This window comes from Phyllobates terribilis, unplaced genomic scaffold (genome assembly GCF_046119375.1).
Source record: "Phyllobates terribilis strain yellow unplaced genomic scaffold, ASM4611937v1 Scaffold_117__1_contigs__length_5270597, whole genome shotgun sequence".
Taxonomy (NCBI): Eukaryota; Metazoa; Chordata; class Amphibia; order Anura; family Dendrobatidae; genus Phyllobates; species Phyllobates terribilis.
In genome coordinates, this window is record NW_027362877.1 from 3,532,901 (window position 1) to 3,555,109 (window position 22,209).

The following is a 22,209-nucleotide window of genomic DNA, read 5'->3' on the forward strand; positions in this document are numbered from 1 at the left end:
CAACCAGATAATCATAGATCTGGCTGTACAGGTCGTAGAGACCGCTGGCTTCAGGGCACCCACCGAGGACTCCCAGGTGTGTCTTAAGTAACCATCTGCCTTTCTATCCAGATGGTCTTTCAGAATACTCACATCCTCAAAAGGCAAGGTAGATTTTCTGGATGAATTGGCCACTGCTACGTCTATCTTTGGGATCTTATTCCATGAGTCTTGTTTTGGCATCTTCTCTTAGAAGATGATGGTAGTGAACCATTTCTCCTCATTTTTTTCTCTTAATGAGAGCCTGAATCTTTTCATTAATTATAAATATGCGCCTCTTTTTTTTGCTCTAATCCAGAAAACATGAACTCTTGTATGGATTTGGGGGTCTTAGGATCCGAGATGCCCATGGTAGCTCTCACAGCCTTAATCAACCTATCTGCGACTTTTATAGGAAAGCATGGCCTACCCCCTGTATCGCCATTAAAGAATGAAAAGGAACAAGAATCCGATCCACATTCACCTTCCGACTTTATAGATTCATCTAAATCAGGTGATAGTTTTTTGGACCCCTTCCTTCCCTTTCTATTCCTTTTTTTATGAATAAGGGTCTCAAGGGAATTCTTAACTTGTGCCCTGATCACGGATCTCAAATCCATGAAGTTAGTGGATTCTTCACATCTGGTTTTCTGTATACAATCTGCACAGAGTCTTTTCTGCCACAAGTCAGGTAACTTATCCCTACAAAGGGTTCACTCCTTATTCTTTTGTGCCACATTTCTTAAGCCGTTCCTAGTAATTAGAGACAAGAAAAAGGGACTTAATTACCATGGTGAAATTTCACAAAGATCAGTCAGCATTCTGGAGTTTAATAAGGGTACCAGATTCAGAGGCTGGATCAAATCACACCATTATTCATGGTTGGTGGTACTGTCACTTCTGCAACTCATGAGACTGCCATTGCTGTGTGAACTCTGATCCTGGCACTGCCGTTCCTCCATATCACGTGGGGAAGGAGAGCCAGAGCAAACCCACTCTTTTGGCAGTCAGGCGTGATTTTAAAAGAGGGACCAGCCACAGCAACTCCCCCACCCCCTTGTGCATGCCTTCTCCAGACCCCCTGGAAGTGAAATCCAACACTTCAGGTCAGAAGTCTCCGGCATGCTCTTCATCAGGGCGCACCAATCCCAGGGCGTCCTGCACATGCGCAAGCCTGGGACATTGTTGGAGCCAGCAGGCTTCAAAAAGGACTTCGGTGCTCGCATCTACATGAGCCCTCAAGTGACCAGCGGTGGCGCTTCCAGGACCCGACACCGGCACTATAGCCAAGGAGCCTTTCTTCCAGGCAAGGCCTGGGTAAGTTTCTCCTTTAACTTTCCTCTCCTGATTCTTCAGCTTCAGGTTCCCTCATGGACAGGAAACCAAAATGATGCGGGGTAGAGGTGCAGCCCTCTTATTCAGTACGCTTCCTGTCCTTATTGGGTGAATTCCCTCTCTCGTGTGGCGCTGGTCATGGGGGAAAGGAAAATTTTAGAAATTGTTCTGGTATTCAGTGAGATTAATGACAATCTTACTTATCAAAGGGGTGTACTCATTATTCTGAGCAATTTTATTAAAAATTTTAAAACACACAGTGTACATGATTACAGTTTCTTTCCTGTATGACTTCTCTCATGTCTAACAAGATACGATTTCTTTACAAAAGATTTCCCACATAGTGAACATGAATACGGCTTCTCCCCAGTGTGACTTCTCTCGTGCATCACAAGACTTAATTTACCTGTGAAGGCCTTCCCACATTCCAAACATGAAAATGGCTTTTCTCCTGTGTGAATTTTCTGATGTTTAATAAGAGTCCCTTTATCTATAAAGCATTTCCCACATTCCAAACATGAAAATGGCTTTTCTCCTGTGTGAATTCTCTCATGTCTAACACATTTTGATTTCTCTGTAAAGCATTTCCCACATTCTGAACAGGAATATGGCTTCTCTCCTGTGTGAGTTTTCTGATGTCTAATAAGAGTCTTTTTATCAATAAAGCATTTCCCACATACTGAACATGAAAATGGCTTCTCTCCTGTGTGAATTCTCTGATGTATAATAAATCTTGATTTAGCTGGAAAGCATTTCCCACATTCTGAACATGAATACGGCTTCTCTCCTGTGTGAGTTTTCTGATGTCTAATAAGAGTCTTTTTATCAATAAAGCATTTCCCACATACTGAACATGAAAATGGTTTTTCTCCTGTGTGAATTCTCTGATGTATAATAAATCTTGATTTAGTTGGAAAGCATTTCCCACATTCTGAACATGAATACAGCTTCTCCCCAGTGTGAATTCTCTCGTGCATCACAAGACTTAATTTACTTGTGAAGGCCTTCCCACATTCCGAACATGAAAATGGCTTTTCTCCTATGTGAATTCTCTCATGTATAACACATTTTGATTTATATGTAAAGCATTTCCCACACTCTGAACAGGAATATGGCTTCTCTCCTGTGTGAGTTTTCTGATGTCTAATAAGAGTCCTTTTATCTGTAAAGCATTTCCCACATACTGAACACGAAAATGGTTTTTCTCCTGTGTGAATTCTCTGATGTATAATAAATCTTGATTTATATGTAAAGCATTTCCCACATTCTGAACATGAATACAGCTTCTCCAAAGTGTGACTTCTCTTGTGCATCACAAGACTTAATTTACCTATGAAGACCTTCCCACATTTCGAACATGAAAATGGCTTTTCTCCTGTGTGAATTCTCTCATGTATAACACGTTTTGATTTATATGTAAAGCATTTCCCACATTCTGAACAGGAATATGGCTTCTCTCCTGTGTGAGTTTTCTGATGTCTAATAAGAGTCCCTTTATCTGTAAAGCATTTCCCACATACTGAACATGAAAATGGTTTTTCTCCTGTGTGAATTCTCTGATGTATAATAAATTTTGATTTATATGTAAAGCATTTCCCACATTCTGAACATGAATACGGCTTCTCTGCTGTGTGAATTCTCTGATGTTTAATAAGATTCCCTTTATCGGTAAAGCATTTCCCACATTCTGAACATGAATATGGCTTCTCTCCTGTGTGAATTCTCTGATGTTTAATAAGATTCCCTTTATCTGTAAAGCATTTCCCACATTCTGAACATGAATATGGCTTCTCTCCTGTGTGACTTCTCTGATGTATAACAAATTTTGTTTGATTTGTAAAGCATTTCCCACATTCTGAACAGGAGTATGGCTTTTCTCCTTTGTGTTTTCTTTGTGTCTGAGCTGAGCATTTAGTAAATTGCTTGTCACACTGAAATCTTGTATCCACTGTGTCACCTGGAATTGTGGTAACAATGTGAGATTGCTCAGGAGATGATTCCTCATGATCAGGAGGATTATAATAAGGTGAAGTGCTGTGAAGTCCAGGAGGTGCAGGAAGGGTGATGAGGTTTCCTCCATTAGAGTGCTTCCAGATATCTTCTTTTTTACAATTTAGTGATGAACCGTTATTCCCACAAGGATTTCCTGTAGGGATGAAAGATAGAAAAAAAATCACATCTAATCTACAACACAAAAGGGATTTCTATTCTAAAAGAATTTTCTGGATCTCACAATAAAGACCCTCGTCAGTGAAAGTACCGGTAATAAGGAAGACAACTACATGCCATAACATTAACACAATGACGGGTAAAGTGAATGACACTTATAATCTGGTGACATTGGCACAAGTCAGGGGTACCAGAGATTAGACAGCAAATAGACAGTTCTTAAAGGGAACCTGTCATCAGGATTTACCCCCTTAATGTACCACCAGTGCCATTTCACTCTCTCAAGCTTCCCATCATACCCTCAGTGTAGAAAAGTGTCCACGCAATTAAAAATTGAGTTTTAATCTTACATTACCGTATGCAAATGAGATTGACTAATCAGAAAGGTGGACCTCATAAAGGTGGCCACCGTAATCATGTCCACAGTATGCCTAAGGACTAGTGTTGAGCAAGTATGTTCTATTAACCCTCTCGCTTAGTATGCTCGGGCCGAGCACCGAGAATTTATAGCTGCTCAGTGATAAGGTTGAATCCCTCCCATGTGCATGATTTGCGACTGTTTGACAGCTTTATTACATGTGAGGAATGTCTAGTTCTTACACATTCCTCACATGTAATAAAACTGTCAAACAGTTGCAAATCATGCACACGGGAGCGATTTAACATTATCACCGAGCAGCTGTAAATACTCGGAGCTCGGCCCGAGCACTCTCGGACAGAACATACTTGCTCAACCCTACTAAGGACATGATACGAACCCTTAGAAGAATGAAATAGCACCGAAATCATATTACAGGGTTAAATCCTAATTACCGGACCCAGGGGAGTCCTTCTCCCAATGTCTGAGAAGAAAAATCTACAGTGGTAGAAAGTGGAACGATTCCAGCATGTGAGCAACCTGTAGTGCAAATGGGCCTCCATGTCCCCTCTGGAGCCTCCATATTCCATTAACCACCCTACACCACGGATCCTTCTTATCTCCTGGAGCCTCCCTACACCATGGATCCTCCTTACCCCCTGGAGCCTCCCAACACCACGGATCCTTCTTATCCCCTGGAGCCTCCCTACACCACGGATCCTCCTTATCCCCTGGAGCCTCCCTACACCACGGATCCTCCTTACCCCCTGGAGCCTCCCTACACCACGGATCCTCCTTACCCCCTGGAGCCTCCCTACACCACGGATCCTCCTTATCCCCTGGAGCCTCCCTACACCACGGAGCCTCCTTATCCCCTGGAGCCTCCCTACACCACGGATCCTCCTTACCCCCTGGAGCCTCCCTACACCATGGATCCTCCTTATCCCCTGGAGCCTCCCTACTCCACGGAGCCTCCTTATTCCCTGGAGCCTCCCTACACCACGGATCCTCATCATCCCCTGGAGCCTCCTTACACCACAGAGCCTCCTTATCCCCTGGAGCCTCCCTATACCACAGAGCCTGCTTATCCCCTGGAGCCTCCCTACACCATGGATCCTCCTTATCCCCTGGAGCCTCCCTACACCATGGATCATCCTTATCCCCTGGAGCCTCCCTACACCACAGAGCCTGCATATCCCCTGGAGCCTCCCTACACCACAGAGCCTGCTTATCCCCTGGAGCCTCCCTACACCACTGAGCCTGCTTATCCCCTGGAGCCTCCCTACACCACAGAGCCTCCTTATCCCCTGGAACCTCCCTACACCACAGAGCCTGCTTATCCCCTGGAGCCTCCCTACACCACTGAGCCTGCTTATCCCCTGGAGCCTCCCTACACCACAGAGGCTCCTTATCCCCTGGAACCTCCCTACACCACAGAGCCTGCTTATCCCCTGGAGCCTCCCTACACCACAGAGCCTGCTTATCCCCTGGAGCCTCCCTACACCACGGATCCTCCTTACTCCCTGGAGCCTCCCTACACCATGGATCCTCCTTATCCCCTGGAGCCTCCCTACACCACGGATCCTCCATATCCCCTGGAGCCTCCCTACACCATGGATTATCCTTATCCCCTGGAGCCTCCCTACACCACAGAGCCTGCTTATCCCCTGGAGCCTCCCTACACCACGGATCCTCCTTATTCCCTGGAGCCTCCCTACACCATGGATCCTCCTTATCCCCTGGAGCCTCCCTACACCATGGATCCTCCTTATCCCCTGGAGCCTCCCTACACCACAGAGCCTCCTTATCTCCTGGAGCCTCCCTACACCACAGAGCCTCCTTATCCCCTGGAGCCTCCCTACACCACGGATCCTCCTTATCCCCTGGAGCCTCCCTACATTACTTGGTCTTTATGCAGCTGAACCTACTGGACATGTGATACATCCGCCCCTGCCCAAAACACACAATATATGTCCTTAAAAATGATGTTTAAAGGGAAACTGTCCGTTCCCTGTGCCCCCAGAACCCGCAGCAGCTGTGTATGCAGATATAAACTCTCCGCCTAACATCTCTATTACATTAAACACACAAACAGATCTATAGAAAAAGTATTGTATTTCTAAAGTTTATGATATGTAAATGAGGCCTTTGACTTGTCGATGAGGCGTTCGTGACCCCAGAGTCAAAGTTTATGATATGTAAATGAGGCCTTTGACTTGTCGATGAGGCGTTCGTGACCCCAGAGTAGTCGCCCCACTTAGCATGTCATCACGGCTTTGGGGTCTTGAGAACATGACAAACCTACCGCATGCACGCGGCTTCTCCTCCTCACTGCATTGAGCCTCTGACGCCGGGTGTACGCGTCCCATTACTGAGATAGGAGAGGACGGTCACTACTGGTCAGAGTTCATGAAGATGGGAGGAGCTCGGCCTCTAGCCCCGCCCTCCTCTCCCCTCCCCCTACACAGAATCTTATCAGGAGCGGCCGTCACCTCCGATCTCAGTGATGGAACAATGTTTCCTAACTGAATAGAGATTTTTCCCCGGAACTGAGAATCCTGAGACGGAAGAAGAAATACGCAGATTTCTGTGGAGACTCCGGGGAGAAAGTCTCCTATTTCCATCTCGTCTATTCTTACAATTCATGAAGTTTATTCCTCTTATTCTTGTGTAATAAAGACTGATCAGGACGTTGTGTATATTATATGGGAACAATGAGGAATACTGTCACCATGTAACAATACATCGCTTATGGTTTATGGCCGCCAGGATTTGGTAACACAAAAATGTCTGAAAAGAAACAAAGTATTTATTGTAGAAAAGTCCTAAAAGAAAATGAAATAAATATATTGTTATTGGCTTGGATCAGTTGTATTACCGCAGTTACAGCGACCCTCCACCCCGGGACTGAACACTACACATTTCCCTGTACAGTCCCCTATGGGGTCCTCTGCCCTCCGCTGCCCCCTCAGATCGGTGGTCCCTTCCCCCGGCTTCCAGGGCGGCCAGTGCAGTGGTATGGGGAGGGCAGTAATACGTCTACCCCACCCTCCCCTGCCTTTCCTGTGCTGTGACCTATGGGGCAGCGCCACATCCTATTAATCTCCCAGCAGTCTGCGGGGCGTCACCAGTTACAGATGTATTCTGCACCTGGGTTCATTGCTCCTGTTTGTCTTTGGTAACCTTGTCTGGCTTCCATAATACCCCGGGATGACTTAGGCCTCCATCTACAGGACCATTGTTACTCGGCTTCCTGATTCTGACCTCGTCCCGCTTCTTGATTGTCTAGTACCTGCCATCTTTGGGTCAGATCTTACATGTCGGCCTTCTTCTGCCAGCTCGCTCTACCAGCCAGCACTACTATGTGGAGCAGCCCCGGTGTCTGTGCTGTAAGTCCAGATCACTGTACAGTGGTGAAAAGATGGAAGCCGGGAAACCTCTGGGACCGGCTGTATGGAGACTGTGTGTAAGCGCCTTATTATTAGGACCTGCCAGGTTTCCTCCATCGGTTCACCGTTACAGGAGGCAAATGGAGGACACAAGGAAGGGAGTCTATATATGATAACCGTATAGTCACTTCTCAGTCTCAGGGTGGACGGTCGTTTTATCACTCAACTTGTGCAGCTCATGAGAGAAAAATTCTAAAAAATAACAGCAGAACAAAGATGATAAAGTAACAAGATGAGAAATACAACTCATCCCCCACAAAAAAGCTCCTCATACAGCGAGGTCAGTAATGAGAAATAAACCATCAAGAATGGAGAAAACAATCCAACAGAGGCCGGACAGACATCTGTCTGAGATGGTGAGTCCTGCATTGAGCAGGGGGCTGGATACGGGGACCCTGGAGGTGGTCCCCTCCAACCAGAACATTCTACGATTGTAAGTTGTTTGGTCATTTTATCTGTAAATCATTTCCCCCATTATCGGCCTTACAGACACATTTTTTCTTTATTGATTTTTAATTTAGTTTTTTTTTTACTTTCTCGTCCTCTCATTTCCGGAGTCATAATGTTATTGGTCACTAAGCTGCGCAGTTCTCCTGCTATTCACCCTATAAATGTAAGGAAATACTGACAACTGGGCGTTACCATTGTTCCCCTACATTGTCCAATCAGCGCTGAGTGTGAGAAGTGTGGGGACACATGTATGGAGAACGGTGACACCCGGTTATCATGTCATTCATAAATGTCGGAGGAACGGCCGGGAATCTGAGCAGCAGTTTCTTTCTTTGGTAACAATTCTTGTCGGAAAAAGAATTTCATCCAATTTATTGGTAAAAAAAAAAAAACTTAAAACTTTCGGAACCTGGATGAGGACGTCTTCTTACCTTCTTTTGGTAATTTATGTATTTTACTGTTGGAAAGAGAATTATTTATTCACGTTAGAGGCTCAGATGGGGGGACGATTCCTAGACGACATCTTGTTTGTCTGTAGAGACCGAGAGTGAAGATTCTTCTAAAGGGACGTTCCCAAAATCACAATGTGCTCTTATAATAAAGTACACCCTGGTTATTGTGAATATAACCCCTGTATAACATGTGGCCTGTCCAGCACATATCACCCCCTGAGTGTGCCCCCCAGGATCTATATACCCAGCAGTTGTCATTGTAACCAATACACACCGAGGAGCCACATGTTATACACTGGGGGGTGGGACAGGGCTGGATATTATACACCGGGGGGACAACAGGGCCTGAAGGACAAGCCAGACTGCAGTGATTAATGCGTGTGGCCCAATACTATTCTCCATATAGTGAATCTCTCCATATTACAAGATTCACCATAAATGAGACGCTGACAGGGGATATAATCCGTGCATGGTGAAGGGCGCCCCCTCTGGGTAGTATTTAGTCTCCATGTTTATATGTTGATTGAACCAGGTCTCAAAAACCAACATGATGTAAGATAACGACAACTCTAGATGCGGCCATCGCAGCTGTTTGTAGATACGAGCTCCTAATCCCTTTTGTGATGAAGCAATTCTCCACCCGGCACAGAGGACTAAACATCTGTCATGTACTGTCACCTACCTGGTGTCCTCCGCTTGTCTCCGACTGAGACCGGTGTTCTGGTCCTCCTACATCCAAGATGGCCTCCATAGTGGCAGAGGGACGACAGCCGTATGTCTGACCCACACCTCCATAGCACGGCACTTACTGACTTACCATAGGGGTCTTCATGCCACTGGGCGGCCGGCCTGGATGAGGAGGGACCAGAACGCCGGCCTCAGTGTAGGAGGCAGTGGGAGGCAAACAGAGGCGACAGGTAGGACGACACTACATGTGACATGTGCCGTCACTCGTCAGCACCAGGCAGAGGCTGCTACATCACCGAGATCCATAGGAAGGGGAGATTCATAACCTGGAACACAAGCTCAGTCATTTATATGGCAGCACGGACTTGTGGAAGAAAAATATGGACGTAAAGGATGGAAAGAATATTATAGAAGGTGAAGGAAAACTAACTATGTGCTTCCAAAATCATTAAGAAGAGGTGTGAAGGCGGCCCCGTTATTCATCGGTGCACAGCCGGACTCTACAGGAGCAGCCGCGCCATCACCGGACGCTTCTGCTGTGATGAGGACAGCGGATAAAGCTTCACTGCACTGGAGACTCCACACGATATCACATGCCGGTCATCATCATCATCACACACCAGTCATCATCATCATCACACGCCGGTCATCATCATCATCACACGCCGGTCATTATTACATACCTGTGAAAACATGTACCGGAATCTCCTCCTTCCCGTCACTCACACACGGCTGATCCCTCCTCGTTATCGCTTCTTCTTCTGTCTCATCCTTCACTTTATTCTTAGTTGGATCTTCCTCCTGATATATCAGATGTAACAATCAGCACAATACAAGAAACCACCTAAATCTGTGACATCTATGACCTGGATCAGAAATGTCCCCCCATATACAGATCCGGTACAGGGCTCAGCTCCGTCTACCTGATGATCCTCCGGGATGTTGTGATTCTCCTCTGGACAGTCCTGGGGATACAGAGGACGGAGACATCTCTCTGGTGGATTTCTCCTCCTGAATCCATCTGTAGGAAACACACAGTAACGGAATAGATTGTGTCATGTGTGACAAAGTTACTAGTAAAGTGATAGAGGGAAGATATATTTCACGGAGGCTATTATCTTCTGTGAATTGAAACCATGAAATTTGCTCCAACATGTTATTTGCTTAAAGAGGTTAAACTTCCATGTTAAAAGGGAGTGTTTTTTGTGAATGATCATTGTGAAGGGTGGGAGGTCATTCACCATATCTCCATCTCAGAGTGTGGTCTTTGGTTTAAATACAAGTCCTACTGAGGCATTCAGTGTTCAGTGTCTGGAGAAGCTAGCTCCAGAGAGGATCTTGTGTTTGTTTTTCCTGAACCATTTGGAGTTGCTGAACTCTCAGAAGGTGGATCCCTGCTATCACAAAGACTGTGCTTTTGTGTTACCATTTTGCTTTGTTTTCCTGTTTTGGCCAAAGGGCCGTGATTTCTTTTATGGACTCAGTGTTGGTTTATGCTGCATTTTAATAAACCAACGAGAAGTTTTTAAAGAAACAGTGTACCCGTGTCCGTGTGAGCGATCTACCACACATGTTATGATGAAATTATGGGAGTAGTAGTAGGTGACCACAGAACAGACATGACAGTCTCCCTCCTCACCCTGCTGATCGGCCCATATTGCGGTCGCCTCTTGTGGTCCATGTATAACCTCAACCTTAATATCAACCAGATCGTCACCCTAAAAATAAAAATGTAAGATGAGCTCAGGTCCCATCACTTCATGGTCAGATGTTGTGGGGGTTCAGTGTCATCTACCTGATGATCCTCTAGGATGTTGTGATTCTCCTCCGGACAGTCCTGGGGATGCAGAGGACGGGGACATCTCTCTGGTGGATTTCTCCTCCTGGATCCATCTGTGGAGACACAGAGACTGAATACATGACCTGCTGTGTATCTGTCTATATATGAGATCCGTCTCTCAGAACCGGTAATTCTATGTTTATGTATCAGGGAATAAATTACATTGTTGTGGTCCTCACCACCGGTACAGAGGTCCCAGCACATTGTGGGCCTCAAGTATGAAGTGATAATCAGCGAGGCCAAAGCCTAATGCTCTCTGCTCTGCACTCAGAGGATGAGGACCCTGAGGAGAGGGACAGAGAAGACCCTCGTCAGTCAGATGGAGGAGCCGTACTAAGAAACACAACTTCTCCAAGTTTCGTCTCCAGGGATGGAACCACAGAGGAGCTGGAGCAAGCTCCACATTTCCATCCATCGGTTTCTTCTCTCCTAATTCACTGTATGGAGATTGGGGGAAGGACAGTGACCATTTACCAGTGATTGTATTTTGAGATCTCATGATGTCACCATGAGGACACGGCCTCCCTCCTGGACAGGATCCTCTGGGATCACTCTAAGAGGAGAGAACCTTCCGTTCTATTAAAAGATGAGTTACCGCTTTCTTATTCTTCTTTAAATAGAGATAAATCTCCACATCCGCCTCCATAAAAACACTAAAATAGGCAGCAAGTGCGCGGAAAGTTCTGCGTTTGTCTCTGAAGGAGGAAAAAAGGGCACATGTACGGCTGACGGATGAAGTCACAGCGCCCGGAAGGACGGTGTTGTGGGGAGCACCCGGTACGCAGCGGTTAGTACCTATCAATGTGTAGAAAGGACAACTAGAGAGCAGGCACCGGGGTCATGGGCGCTTACTGATGCACACGGGGAGCCAAGGAGAGATTGTCTGGTCCGATGCCACAGAAAAGCTCCATAATACATATTCTTCTGACAAACATCCCTTTAACCCCGTCACTCTCGTGTCTGTTTTCACCTTCCTGACCGGGCCAATTTTTTACAATTCTGACCAGTGTGACTTTATGGAGGTAATAACTCTGGAGCTTCAACGGATCCCGCTGATTCTGAAACTGTTTTTTCGTGACACATTGTGCTTCATGTTAGTGGTAAATTTAGGATTTGGCTTTTTTTTTGCGTTTATTTATGAAAATATCGAAAATTTTACAAAAAAAATGTTGGACTTTTAATTTTTATGCCTTTAAACCAGATATGTATTAACTATTTTGTATGGTATAACTAACATTTACCACATGTCTACTTCACATCAGATTTATTTTTTTTGCTAAAAGTTTAATCAGCAATTTCTTATTTTTCAAACAAAATTTACAAAACCAATTTTAAGTTTCCTCCTTTCTCCCCCTTTTGCATTTTAAGTCTGCAGTCCTGCTCCCCAATACTTATATCTATGGCCAGTTTGACGTCAATCAGCCGTTACTAACATGTCGCATTTAAGGGATCGCACTCATCGGGTGAAATAAAATTGGTCGGATCTTCCTGAACAGTAGGATGATTGTCTTGCGAGTACGATGCGACTTCTCTCACCTGTCTCGCATCTGTATGACATCCGTATCAAACGCGTTTATAACATCAGCTTTTACAGACGGTCATTCTCTGACATTTCAGGCTAATTTTCTAACTAATAAAACATTTTTTTTATAGATGTAGAAAGATAGAAATGAGTCAGTGAGATATATCATCAGGGCAGGGCGTGTGGAGCTGCTGTACATGGATTTAGCTAATAATTAAAGAATTTAAAGTAAAAAAAGCAAAGGGGGAAAGCGGACAGCTGATGCTTATAGTCTGGGAAGCGGGTAATAAACATTAATATACATAGATCTTCCCAGGGGATTAATATTAACATCTGCGTAGCCTTTACTGGTTATTAACAAGGGGTGACCCCCTCCCAAAAAAATGATGTGGGGGCCCCTTCTATTTTTAATAACCAGAAAAGGCTAGGCAGACAGCTGCAGGCTGGTATTAATAGCCTAGGAAGGGGCCATGCATATTGTACCCCCTCCCAAACTAATAACATCAGCCTGCAGCCGCCCAAAAAATGGCGCATCCATTAGCCTCGGCTCTTCCCACTTTCCCTGGTGCAGTGGCAAATGGGGTAATAATATTGGGGTTGATGTCAGCTTTGTGATGTCAGCTGATCTCAAGCCCAAGGTTAGTAATGGAGAGGCGTCTACAAGACACCCACATTACTAACCTCCATCAGTTTAAGTAAAAAACACACACACAGAGCAAAGTCCTTTATTTGAACAAAACACTTCCCGACCCTTTTACCCATTTAATAATATCCAAAGAAAAAAAAACAAAAAACAAAGTCATCCTGAACTGTCGGCAGATAATCCATACTGATGATGTCCCGTGACGAACTCCAGCTCTGCTACATCTGTATGGTGTGTTGAGCGATGGCTCAGCACGCCAGCCAGGACACACTAGTCAGTGCAGCGAGCAGTGACGTCAGTAAGGTGAGCAGAGCTCATCGGCTATGAACTCCGGTGACCTTAGTCAGAGCAGCGCTAGACACTGCAGGAGCATTCTCACGCTACTGGCTTGCTGAGCGGTCACATCAAACAATCCAGATGTAGCACGGCTGGGGATTTTTGCTGGGACAGCATCACATAAGGATTATCTGCGGACAGGTGAGGATTATTTTGTATTTTAATTTGATCTTTATAAAGGGTAAAAGAGGGTCTCGAAGTGTTCATTTCAATTAAAGGACTTTGCTTTGTGTGTGTTTTTTTAACTAAACTTACGGGGTTAGTAATAGGGGTGCCTTATAGACACCTCTCCATTACTAACCCCTGGGCTCAATGTCGGCAAACATTACAAAGCTAACATCAACCCCAATAGTATTACCCCACTCGCCACCGCACCAGGGCAAGTGGAAAGAGCCGAGGCTAGGCGCCAGAAATGGTGCATCTTATGGATGCGCCAATTCTTGGGCAGCTGAGTGCTGGTGTTCTTGCACTGGGAGGGGGACAATATCCAATTCCCAGGCTATTAATATCAGCCTGCAGCTGTCTGTTTAGCCTTTGCTGGTTGGGTCCCTGGTTTCCTGCACTGCTGGTAACATTACCATTATGTCTATCTATTGTGTCCTATTGCACTTGGTCTGTTGATGCTTATTTGTATCACCTTTGCCCAGCATACTGACTGAACCTATCACTTTATATGTTTATTACTATATCCTTTATGTCTATGAGGTATAATGCTTACTTGTGATAGTGTTTCTCTAGTCAGAAACTTTTTCATTATAATGATATAAATAACTGATATTATATATTACTTATGTGATGTATGCTATGGACCTTTACGCATTAGTATACTCTCTAACATATAATTGGACCCATATTTCGTATTTACTTAATAGGATAATTTCACCTTTGGTCTGGGCCTTAGATGTAGCAGTGCAGTACACCAAGTGTTATATCCAGGTATACCACCATTGTTCTTCCTGAACTTGTACCTCACTTTTTGTATATATTGTATTTGTATATGAATATATATGGTATTCCTCTATATGGTTTTTTTTTATTTGTTAATAATAAAGATATATTTTTAGGCCTTTGAAGAAAACGCTTCATCTCTTTAGTGACAGTAATTAACAGAGGCTGAAGTTACAGTTCTATCCAAAGGCTTAACCTTCTCCCCGACAATTGAGTTTGACGTTCATAGAACTTTATTAGATGTGAATAAATTTGTGAGAACTTTCACTTTGCGTTGTCATTTCATGGTCAATGAACAGAATGAGAACATGGAGAACTCGTTACAAGAAGTTTCTCATGATAATGTTCCCAATAGAACTGGAACTTTTGATGAACGGGGTTTACTTCTTGATCATAAAACTCCAGCGATTCAACACAACAGACAGTTACTTTCAATCGTTTGTTGTAAAAAAAATCTCCATTACTATCCGGTCAAGTCTCGTCCACCAGTCTTGGATGTTTTCTAGGAAATGATTGAAGATGAACTACTTACATTAAAAAGGAACACAAAATTTCAAGGACAGAAATATCATAATCTAATGATATCAGAGCAACGAGCTCTGAAAGAACTTAACGAGAACTCTGACCTCCTCATAAGGAAAGCAAAGGACGATCCGCTGTTATATTGAATGTGGGACTTTATGAAAAATTCCATTGGGAAATCTGCAGACAAAATGTGACCGATGCTCTAAGGAAGGTGAAAGATTCTGAAAGAAGCCGCCGAGGACGAAGACTCAAGACTGATGAAGACGACAGCGGAGAAACCGCGACTCACAGATCAGAAGAGAAGAATCAGGGAATGAAAGCTGTGAGAAAATGTAGAGAAAACCAGAGCAAGTCTGGAGAAAAATCATCTATTATAGGACGAGGCCGAGAGACGTCATCACATCCCCCGGAGCCAACAAGAGTCTCCTCTCACCTGGTGATGTCAGAGGCCGGAGCTCCTCCATCATCACCTCCTGGTACCGATCCTGGTGTCCTTCTAGATACTCCCACTCCTCCATGGAGAGATAGACAGCGACGTCCTGACACCTTATAGGAACCTGACAACAACGACACCGCCATCACCCAGAATCCTCCAGTGCTGCCCTGTATAATGTCCCAGCAGTCACCTCTCCGCTCATCACCCAGAATCCTCCAGTGCTGTCCTGTATAATGTCCCAGCAGTCACCTCTCCGCTCATCACCCAGAATCCTCCAGTGCTGTCCTGTATAATGTCCCAGCAGTCACCTCCCCGCTCATCACCCAGAATCCTCCAGTGCTGTCCTGTATAATGTCCCAGCAGTCACCTCTCCAGTCATCACCCAGAATCCTCCAGTGCTGTCCTGTATAATGTCCCAGTGTTATGTTCTGCTACCAAAGCTAAGGAAAGAGAGGAGATCTGTCCCTACTATAAGACTCAGCTGAATCCCTACGATGTAACAGGGAACCTGATCCTGCGATCAGACCTGCTAAAGTCCTAATCTAGTCTGTACGGAGACCTATAGATTTGGGGAGGGAATCCCTACAAGTACTAAGGACTGGGAGGAATATGGGACACCTCCTAACAGAAATAGCAGCAGACAGACGAACAAACAAAATAGATAGAACCTAGAGGTCCGTAGACCAAGCAAACTAACAGAGTTAGATACAGAGCACAGGCTAGCTAGAAAGTAGATATACAATGAAGTCCAGCAAAGCCAGAAGGGCGGAGCAGGATTAAATAGGCCAACAAGGTCATGTGACCAGCAAAGGAAAAAAAACCTAACAGCAAGGTTCTAACAGTACCCCCCCTTCTAAGAGGATCCTCCGGATCCCCTAGGACCAGGCTTATCAGGAAATCTCCTGTGAAACGCTCTGATAAGTCTGGACGCGGAAACATCATCTGACCTCACCCAAGAGTTATCCTCGGGTCCGAAACCTTTCCAGGCCACAAGATACTGCAAACTACCTCTATACCGTCTAGAGTCAAGGATGCGAGAAATTTCATATTCCCCGTCCTCCACCACCGGAGGAACAGAGGCAGAGGCGTCACCATCCGACACAACAGCTTTTTTTAACAGAGAGACATGAAAGACCGGATTAATTCTCCAGGAGGTAGGAACCTCCAACCTAACAGCAGATTGGTTGACAACCTGAAGCACCTTAAAGGGCCCTACAAACTTGGGACCCAATTTCTTAGAAGGAATCCTCAACCGCAGATTCCTAGAGGACAACCAAACCATGTCACCAACAGCGAACAAAACCTCCTGTCGTTTCCTATCAAAGTAGTCTTTAGATTTTCTGTTGGCCTCCTGAAGATTACCACGCACATCCGTCCAAACTCTTTCCAAATCACCGGAAAAATTCTCCTCCTCAGGCACGGCAGATCCCAACTTGGAGAACGACCCAAACGACGGATGTCTCCCAGAACAACAAAAAAAAGGCGAACAACCAGCAGAAGAAGATGTATGATTGTTCAGAGCAAATTCGGCAAGTGGCAGAAACTCAGACCACCCCTCTTGATTGTCTGCCACAAAACAACGCAAGAACTGCTCAACATCCTGGTTTTTCCTTTCTGTCTGGCCATTAGATTCAGGATGATATCCGGACGAAAACGACAAATGAATTCCCAACCTGTCACAAAAGGCACGCCAAAAACGAGCCACGAACTGAGGACCCCTATCAGAAACAATGTCAGTAGGAACGCCATGAAGTCTGACAATTTCCTTGACAAAGGCCTTAGCGAGAGTTTTAGCGCAGGGCAGTTTGACGAAGGGAACCAAGTGACACATCTTGCTAAAACGGTCCACGACCACCCAGATGACAGTAAAACCCTCAGAGGGGGGAAGGTCAGTTATAAAGTCCATAGCCAAATGTGTCCAAGGAGCACTGGGGACCTCCAAAGGACAAAGCAACCCCGCAGCAGGAGTATGTGAGGACTTAGATCTAGCACATATAGTACATTGGCGCACCCACTTAATGACTTCCTTCTGCCATCCAGGCCACCAAAAACTGCGACCCACCAGTCTCTTGGTCTCAGAGATTCCGGGATGACCTGCCAACCGAGATTCGTGACACTCAACAAACAAATCTCTCCTAAAGGTCCCAGGCACAAACAACCTCCCATGAGGAGTGTTAGATGGGGCATTCTCCTGAGCTTTAAGAATCTCATCTTCCAAAACGGAGTCTAAAGCAGCTATCACAACACCTTCTTGTAAAATGTTTTCCTCTTTCTCAGCACCGACTATGGGAGAAAAACTGCGAGACAAGGCATCCGCCTTAACATTCTTAGTACCAGGGATGTAAGTAACGGAGAAATTAAACCGCGAGAAAAACAGTGCCCACCTAGCCTGACGGGCATTCAGGCGCTTGGCAGCGTCAAGATATATCAGATTTTTATGATCCGTAAGAACCTGAACGGGAAATTCCGCACCTTCCAAGAAGTGGCGCCAGTGTTCAAATGCGAGTTTAATAGCCAATAATTCCCGATTACCAATATCGTAATTCAATTCAGTCTCCGAAAATTTTTTTGAAAAAAATGCACAGGGATGTAATCCATCCCCGTTATCCTGAGACAATACTGCGCCAACCCCCACAGAGGAAGCATCAACCTCAACCAAAAACGGCCTAGTAACATCAGGCTGCATAAGGATGGGAGCAGAGATGAACCTCTCCTTGAGATACACAAAAGCTTCAATGGCCTCAGAAGACCACTGAACCGCATCAGCACCTTTCCTGGTGAGATCAGTCAGAGGTTTGACAATACTAGAAAAATTTTTTATGAATTTTCTATAGTAATTGGCGAAACCCAAAAACCTCTGTATTGATTTCAAACCAATAGGCCTAGGCCATTCCTGCACAGCCTGAACCTTAACCGGATCCATCTCAAAACCTTTGCTGGAGATAATGTAGCCCAAAAAACTAATTCTCTGTACAGCGAACTCACATTTCTCCAGCTTAGCAAAAAGCGAATTGTCCATTAATAACTGTAATACCTCACGCACGCTCCGCCAATGAGACTCCAGATCTGGCGAATAAATCAAAATGTCATCCAAATACACAACCACATTTTTACCGATCAAAGGTCTAAGGATGTCATTAATCAGATTCTGAAAAAATGCAGGAGCATTAGTAAGACCAAAAGGCATAACCAGATTCTCAAAATGACCCACAGGAGTGTTAAAAGCAGTCTTCCATTCATCACCCTCCTTCATGCGCAACAGATTGTATGCCCCCTTAAGGTCAATTTTAGAGAACCACTTGGCCCCCAATAACTGGTTAAACAGATCAGGAATCAATGGCAGTGGGTAAGGATTGCGTACCGTAATTTTGTTAATCTCACGAAAATCCAGACAAGGACGTAAACCGCCGTCCTTTTTTTTTACAAAAAAAAATCCAACCGCCACAGGAGACTTAGAGGGCCTAATGTGACCGGCGGCCAAACTTGTCTGTATGTATTCCTCCAAAGCCTTCCTCTCAGGAATAGTAAGGTTAAATAAACGACTTTTAGGAAGAGTCGCTCCAGGGACAAATTCAATAGAACAATCATAGTCTCTATGGGGAGGCAAAACCTGCGATTCTTTCTCAGAAAAAACTCTCCAAAAATCCTGAATAGGAACAGGCAATTCTCCCCTATCCAAAGCTGCAATACGCCCGTTACAACACTTGTCATAACATTTATGGCTCCAGGAATTAATTTCACTGGTAGACCAATCCAGTACAGGATTGTGAAATTTTAACCAGGGCAAACCCAATATTACTGGAGAAGGCAAGTTATTCAACACTACCAAATCCAATTTCTCATGGTGAACACCATTAATAGTGAGAGGAAATTCACTGACCTTGAGAGTAATATTCTTCAAAGGGGAGCCATCCACAGAAACCACAGCAATGGGGGATGATAAAGGTTCAGGTTTTAAATTGAGTTTTTCCACGAATCCCCCATCAATAACATTCAGTGTAGACCCGCAATCAACAAACACCCGAAATTCCATTAATTTTTCCTGAGCAATCGTGGAAGCAGCTAAAAATATACCCTTGGAATTTAAACAGGCAATACGGGCGTGACTGACCATTTTTTTTTCTTTCTTCATACGAAGCTCACAGCCTTTAATCAAATGACCAGATTTTCCACAATAGAAGCACAAGCCTTCTGAAAAACGACGGTGTTTTTCTTGAGAGCGAGGTGCCACCGATCCAATCTCCATCGGTTCACCACTGTTAGTACACACATTATCATAACCAGAAACTGACATAGCAGAGGATTTGCTCTCATTAACCCTAGCACGCAGTCTTCTGTCCACCCGTATAGCTAATTGCATAGCCTGTTGCAAATCCTCAGGTGTAGGATAAGCAATTAGCAGGTCTTTAACCTTTTCACTGAGCCCAGCAAGAAATAGACTTTTCAGAGCAGAATCGTTCCACCCTGTTTGAGTGGACCAACGACGAAAATGTGTACAATATTTTTCCATATTACCTGATCCTTGTTTTAAACGTCTCAACTCAGTCTCAGCTGATGCCACACGGTCAGGATCATCATATAATAGTCCTAAAGCAGAAAAAAAACTATCCACTGATCTGAAGCATGTATCACTAGGTTGCAAAGAAAAGGCCCACTCCTGAGGCTCTTTGCGCAAAAGTGACATTATGAACCCTACGCGCTGGGATTCATCCCCAGAGGACTTGGGTCTCAAACGAAAATACAATAAGCAAGCATTTTTAAATGAAAAAAATTCTCGATGTTCACCAAAAAATAAATCCGGCAAACATACCTTAGGCTCCAAGAAATATGCTCCAGGACAGTTACTCACGTGCTGACGGAGCTCGGCCACTTCCAGAGAGAGTCCCTGCAGGTGTTTAGCCAAATCCTGAACCGACACCATGATGGAACAAAAAAAAATCTTTCCTTAGAGAATTTACAGGCTGGACTTACTGTTATGTTCTGCTACCAAAGCTAAGGAAAGAGAGGAGATCTGTCCCTACTATAAGACTCAGCTGAATCCCTACGATGTAACAGGGAACCTGATCCTGCGATCAGACCTGCTAAAGTCCTAATCTAGTCTGTACGGAGACCTATAGATTTGGGGAGGGAATCCCTACAAGTACTAAGGACTGGGAGGAATATGGGACACCTCCTAACAGAAATAGCAGCAGACAGACGAACAAACAAAATAGATAGAACCTAGAGGTCCGTAGACCAAGCAAACTAACAGAGTTAGATACAGAGCACAGGCTAGCTAGAAAGTAGATATACAATGAAGTCCAGCAAAGCCAGAAGGGCGGAGCAGGATTAAATAGGCCAACAAGGTCATGTGACCAGCAAAGGAAAAAAAACCTAACAGCAAGGTTCTAACACCCAGCAGTCACCTCTCCGCTCATCACCCAGAATCCTCCAGTGCCGTCCTGTATAATTTCCCAGCAGTCACCTCTCCGATCATCACCCAGAATCCTCCAGTGTTGTCCTGTATAATGTCCCAGCAGTCACCTCTCCAGTCATCACCCAGAATCCTCCAGTGCTGTCCTGTATAATGTCCCAGCAGTCACCTCTCCGCTCATCACCCAGAATCCTCCAGTGCCGTCCTGTATAATGTCCCAGCAGTCACCTTTCCGCTCATCACCCAGAATCCTCCAGTGCCGTCCTGTATAATGTCCCAGCAGTCACCTCTCCGGTCATCACCCAGAATACTCCAGTGCCGTCCTATATAATGTCCCAGCAGTCACCTCTCCGCTCATCACCCAGAATCCTCCAGTGCCGTCCTGTATAATGTCCCAGCAGTCACCTCTCCGGTCATCCCCCAGAATCCTCCAGTGCTGTCCTGTATAATGTCCCAGCAGTCACCTCTCCGGTCATCCCCCAGAATCCTCCAGTGCTGTCCTGTATAATGTCCCAGCAGTCACCTCTCCGGTCATCCCCCAGAATCCTCCAGTGCTGTCCTGTATAATGTCCCAGCAGTCATCTCTCCGGTCATCACCCAGAATCCTCCAGTGCTGCCCTGTATAATGTCCCAGCAGTCACCTCTCCGCTCATCCCCCAGTACTGTCCTGTATAATGTCCCAGCAGTCACCTCTCCGGTAATCACCCAGAATCCTCCAGTGCTGTCCTGTATAATGTCCCAGCAGTCACCTCTCCTGTCATCACCTAGAATCCTCCAGTGCTGTCCTGTATAATGTCCCAGCAGTCACCTCTCCGGTCATCCTCCAGAATCCTCCAGTGCCATCCTGTATAATGTCCCAGCAGTCACCTCTCCGGTCATCACCCAGAATCCTCCAGTGCCGTCCTGTATAATGTCCCAGCAGTAACCTCTCCGGTCATCCCCCAGAATCCTCCAGTGCTGTCCTGTATAATGTCCCAGCAGTCACCTCTCCGGTCATCACCCAGAATCCTCCAGTGCTGTCCTGTATAATGTCCCAGCAGTCACCTCTCCGGTCATCACCCAGAATCCTCCAGGGCTGTCCTGTATAATGTCCCAGCAGTCACCTCTCCGGTCATCACCCAGAATCCTCCAGTGCTGTCCTGTATAATGTCCCAGCAGTCACCTCTCCGCTCAGCAGCTCAATCATCTTGTTGCTGAGCTCTAGGATCTTCTTCTTCTTCCTCTCATGTATCGGGGGGTGCGGGGGAGGCTCTGTGATGGGGTCCGGGCTCCGCCCTCCTGACTCCTGGAGATGGATGATGGGAGTCACACCCTCCCCCGGTGTCTTCCTCACTATTGTGTAATCCTGTGTATGGAGAAAAGTGGTAAAACACAAAACCCCAGAGAGATAATGAAATAGTTGTGGCTTTCTAACCCAAAACCTAATTACAGGTTCCTATTAACACTTTTACCCACGAGACTGTTTTCACCTTTCTGATTAGGCCAATTTTTTCAATTCTTATTAGTTTGACTTTAATTTTGATCAAAATTACACGGTGACCCTATTTGGGCCATGTGTGAACACGCTCTTACATGCTGCATGTACACTCATTTATATTCCAGTTCATTTCTTTCGTTTTTTTTCAGCT

General features: G+C 45.3%; 1 protein-coding gene across 1 annotated transcript; it reads right to left on the reverse strand.

Annotated features, from left to right (window-relative positions):
- Positions 1-1,364: 1,364 nt before the first annotated feature.
- Positions 1,365-21,922, reverse strand: LOC141201536 (uncharacterized). The gene is made up of 7 exons (XM_073663537.1): positions 21,744-21,922; positions 15,166-15,289; positions 10,714-10,811; positions 10,558-10,636; positions 9,842-9,939; positions 9,602-9,719; positions 1,365-3,499 (listed from the first exon to the last, which is right to left on the reverse strand). Exons 1-7 carry the CDS (start codon positions 21,765-21,767, stop codon positions 1,623-1,625), a joined length of 2,418 nt encoding a protein of 805 aa, XP_073519638.1. The 5' UTR covers positions 21,768-21,922; the 3' UTR covers positions 1,365-1,622.
- Positions 21,923-22,209: the final 287 nt, after the last annotated feature.

Excerpts from the sequence above, each read along its gene's own strand:
- LOC141201536 (XM_073663537.1), bottom strand. The coding sequence starts at position 21,767 with ATGATTGAGCTGCTGAGCGGAGAG. Across the intron at positions 15,290-21,743 it reads TTGAGCTGCTGAGCGGAGAG|GTTCCTATAAGGTGTCAGGA; the intron begins GTGACTGCTGGG and ends CGTTGTTGTCAG. Across the intron at positions 10,637-10,713 it reads ACATCCTAGAGGATCATCAG|GGTGACGATCTGGTTGATAT; the intron begins GTAGATGACACT and ends TTTTATTTTTAG.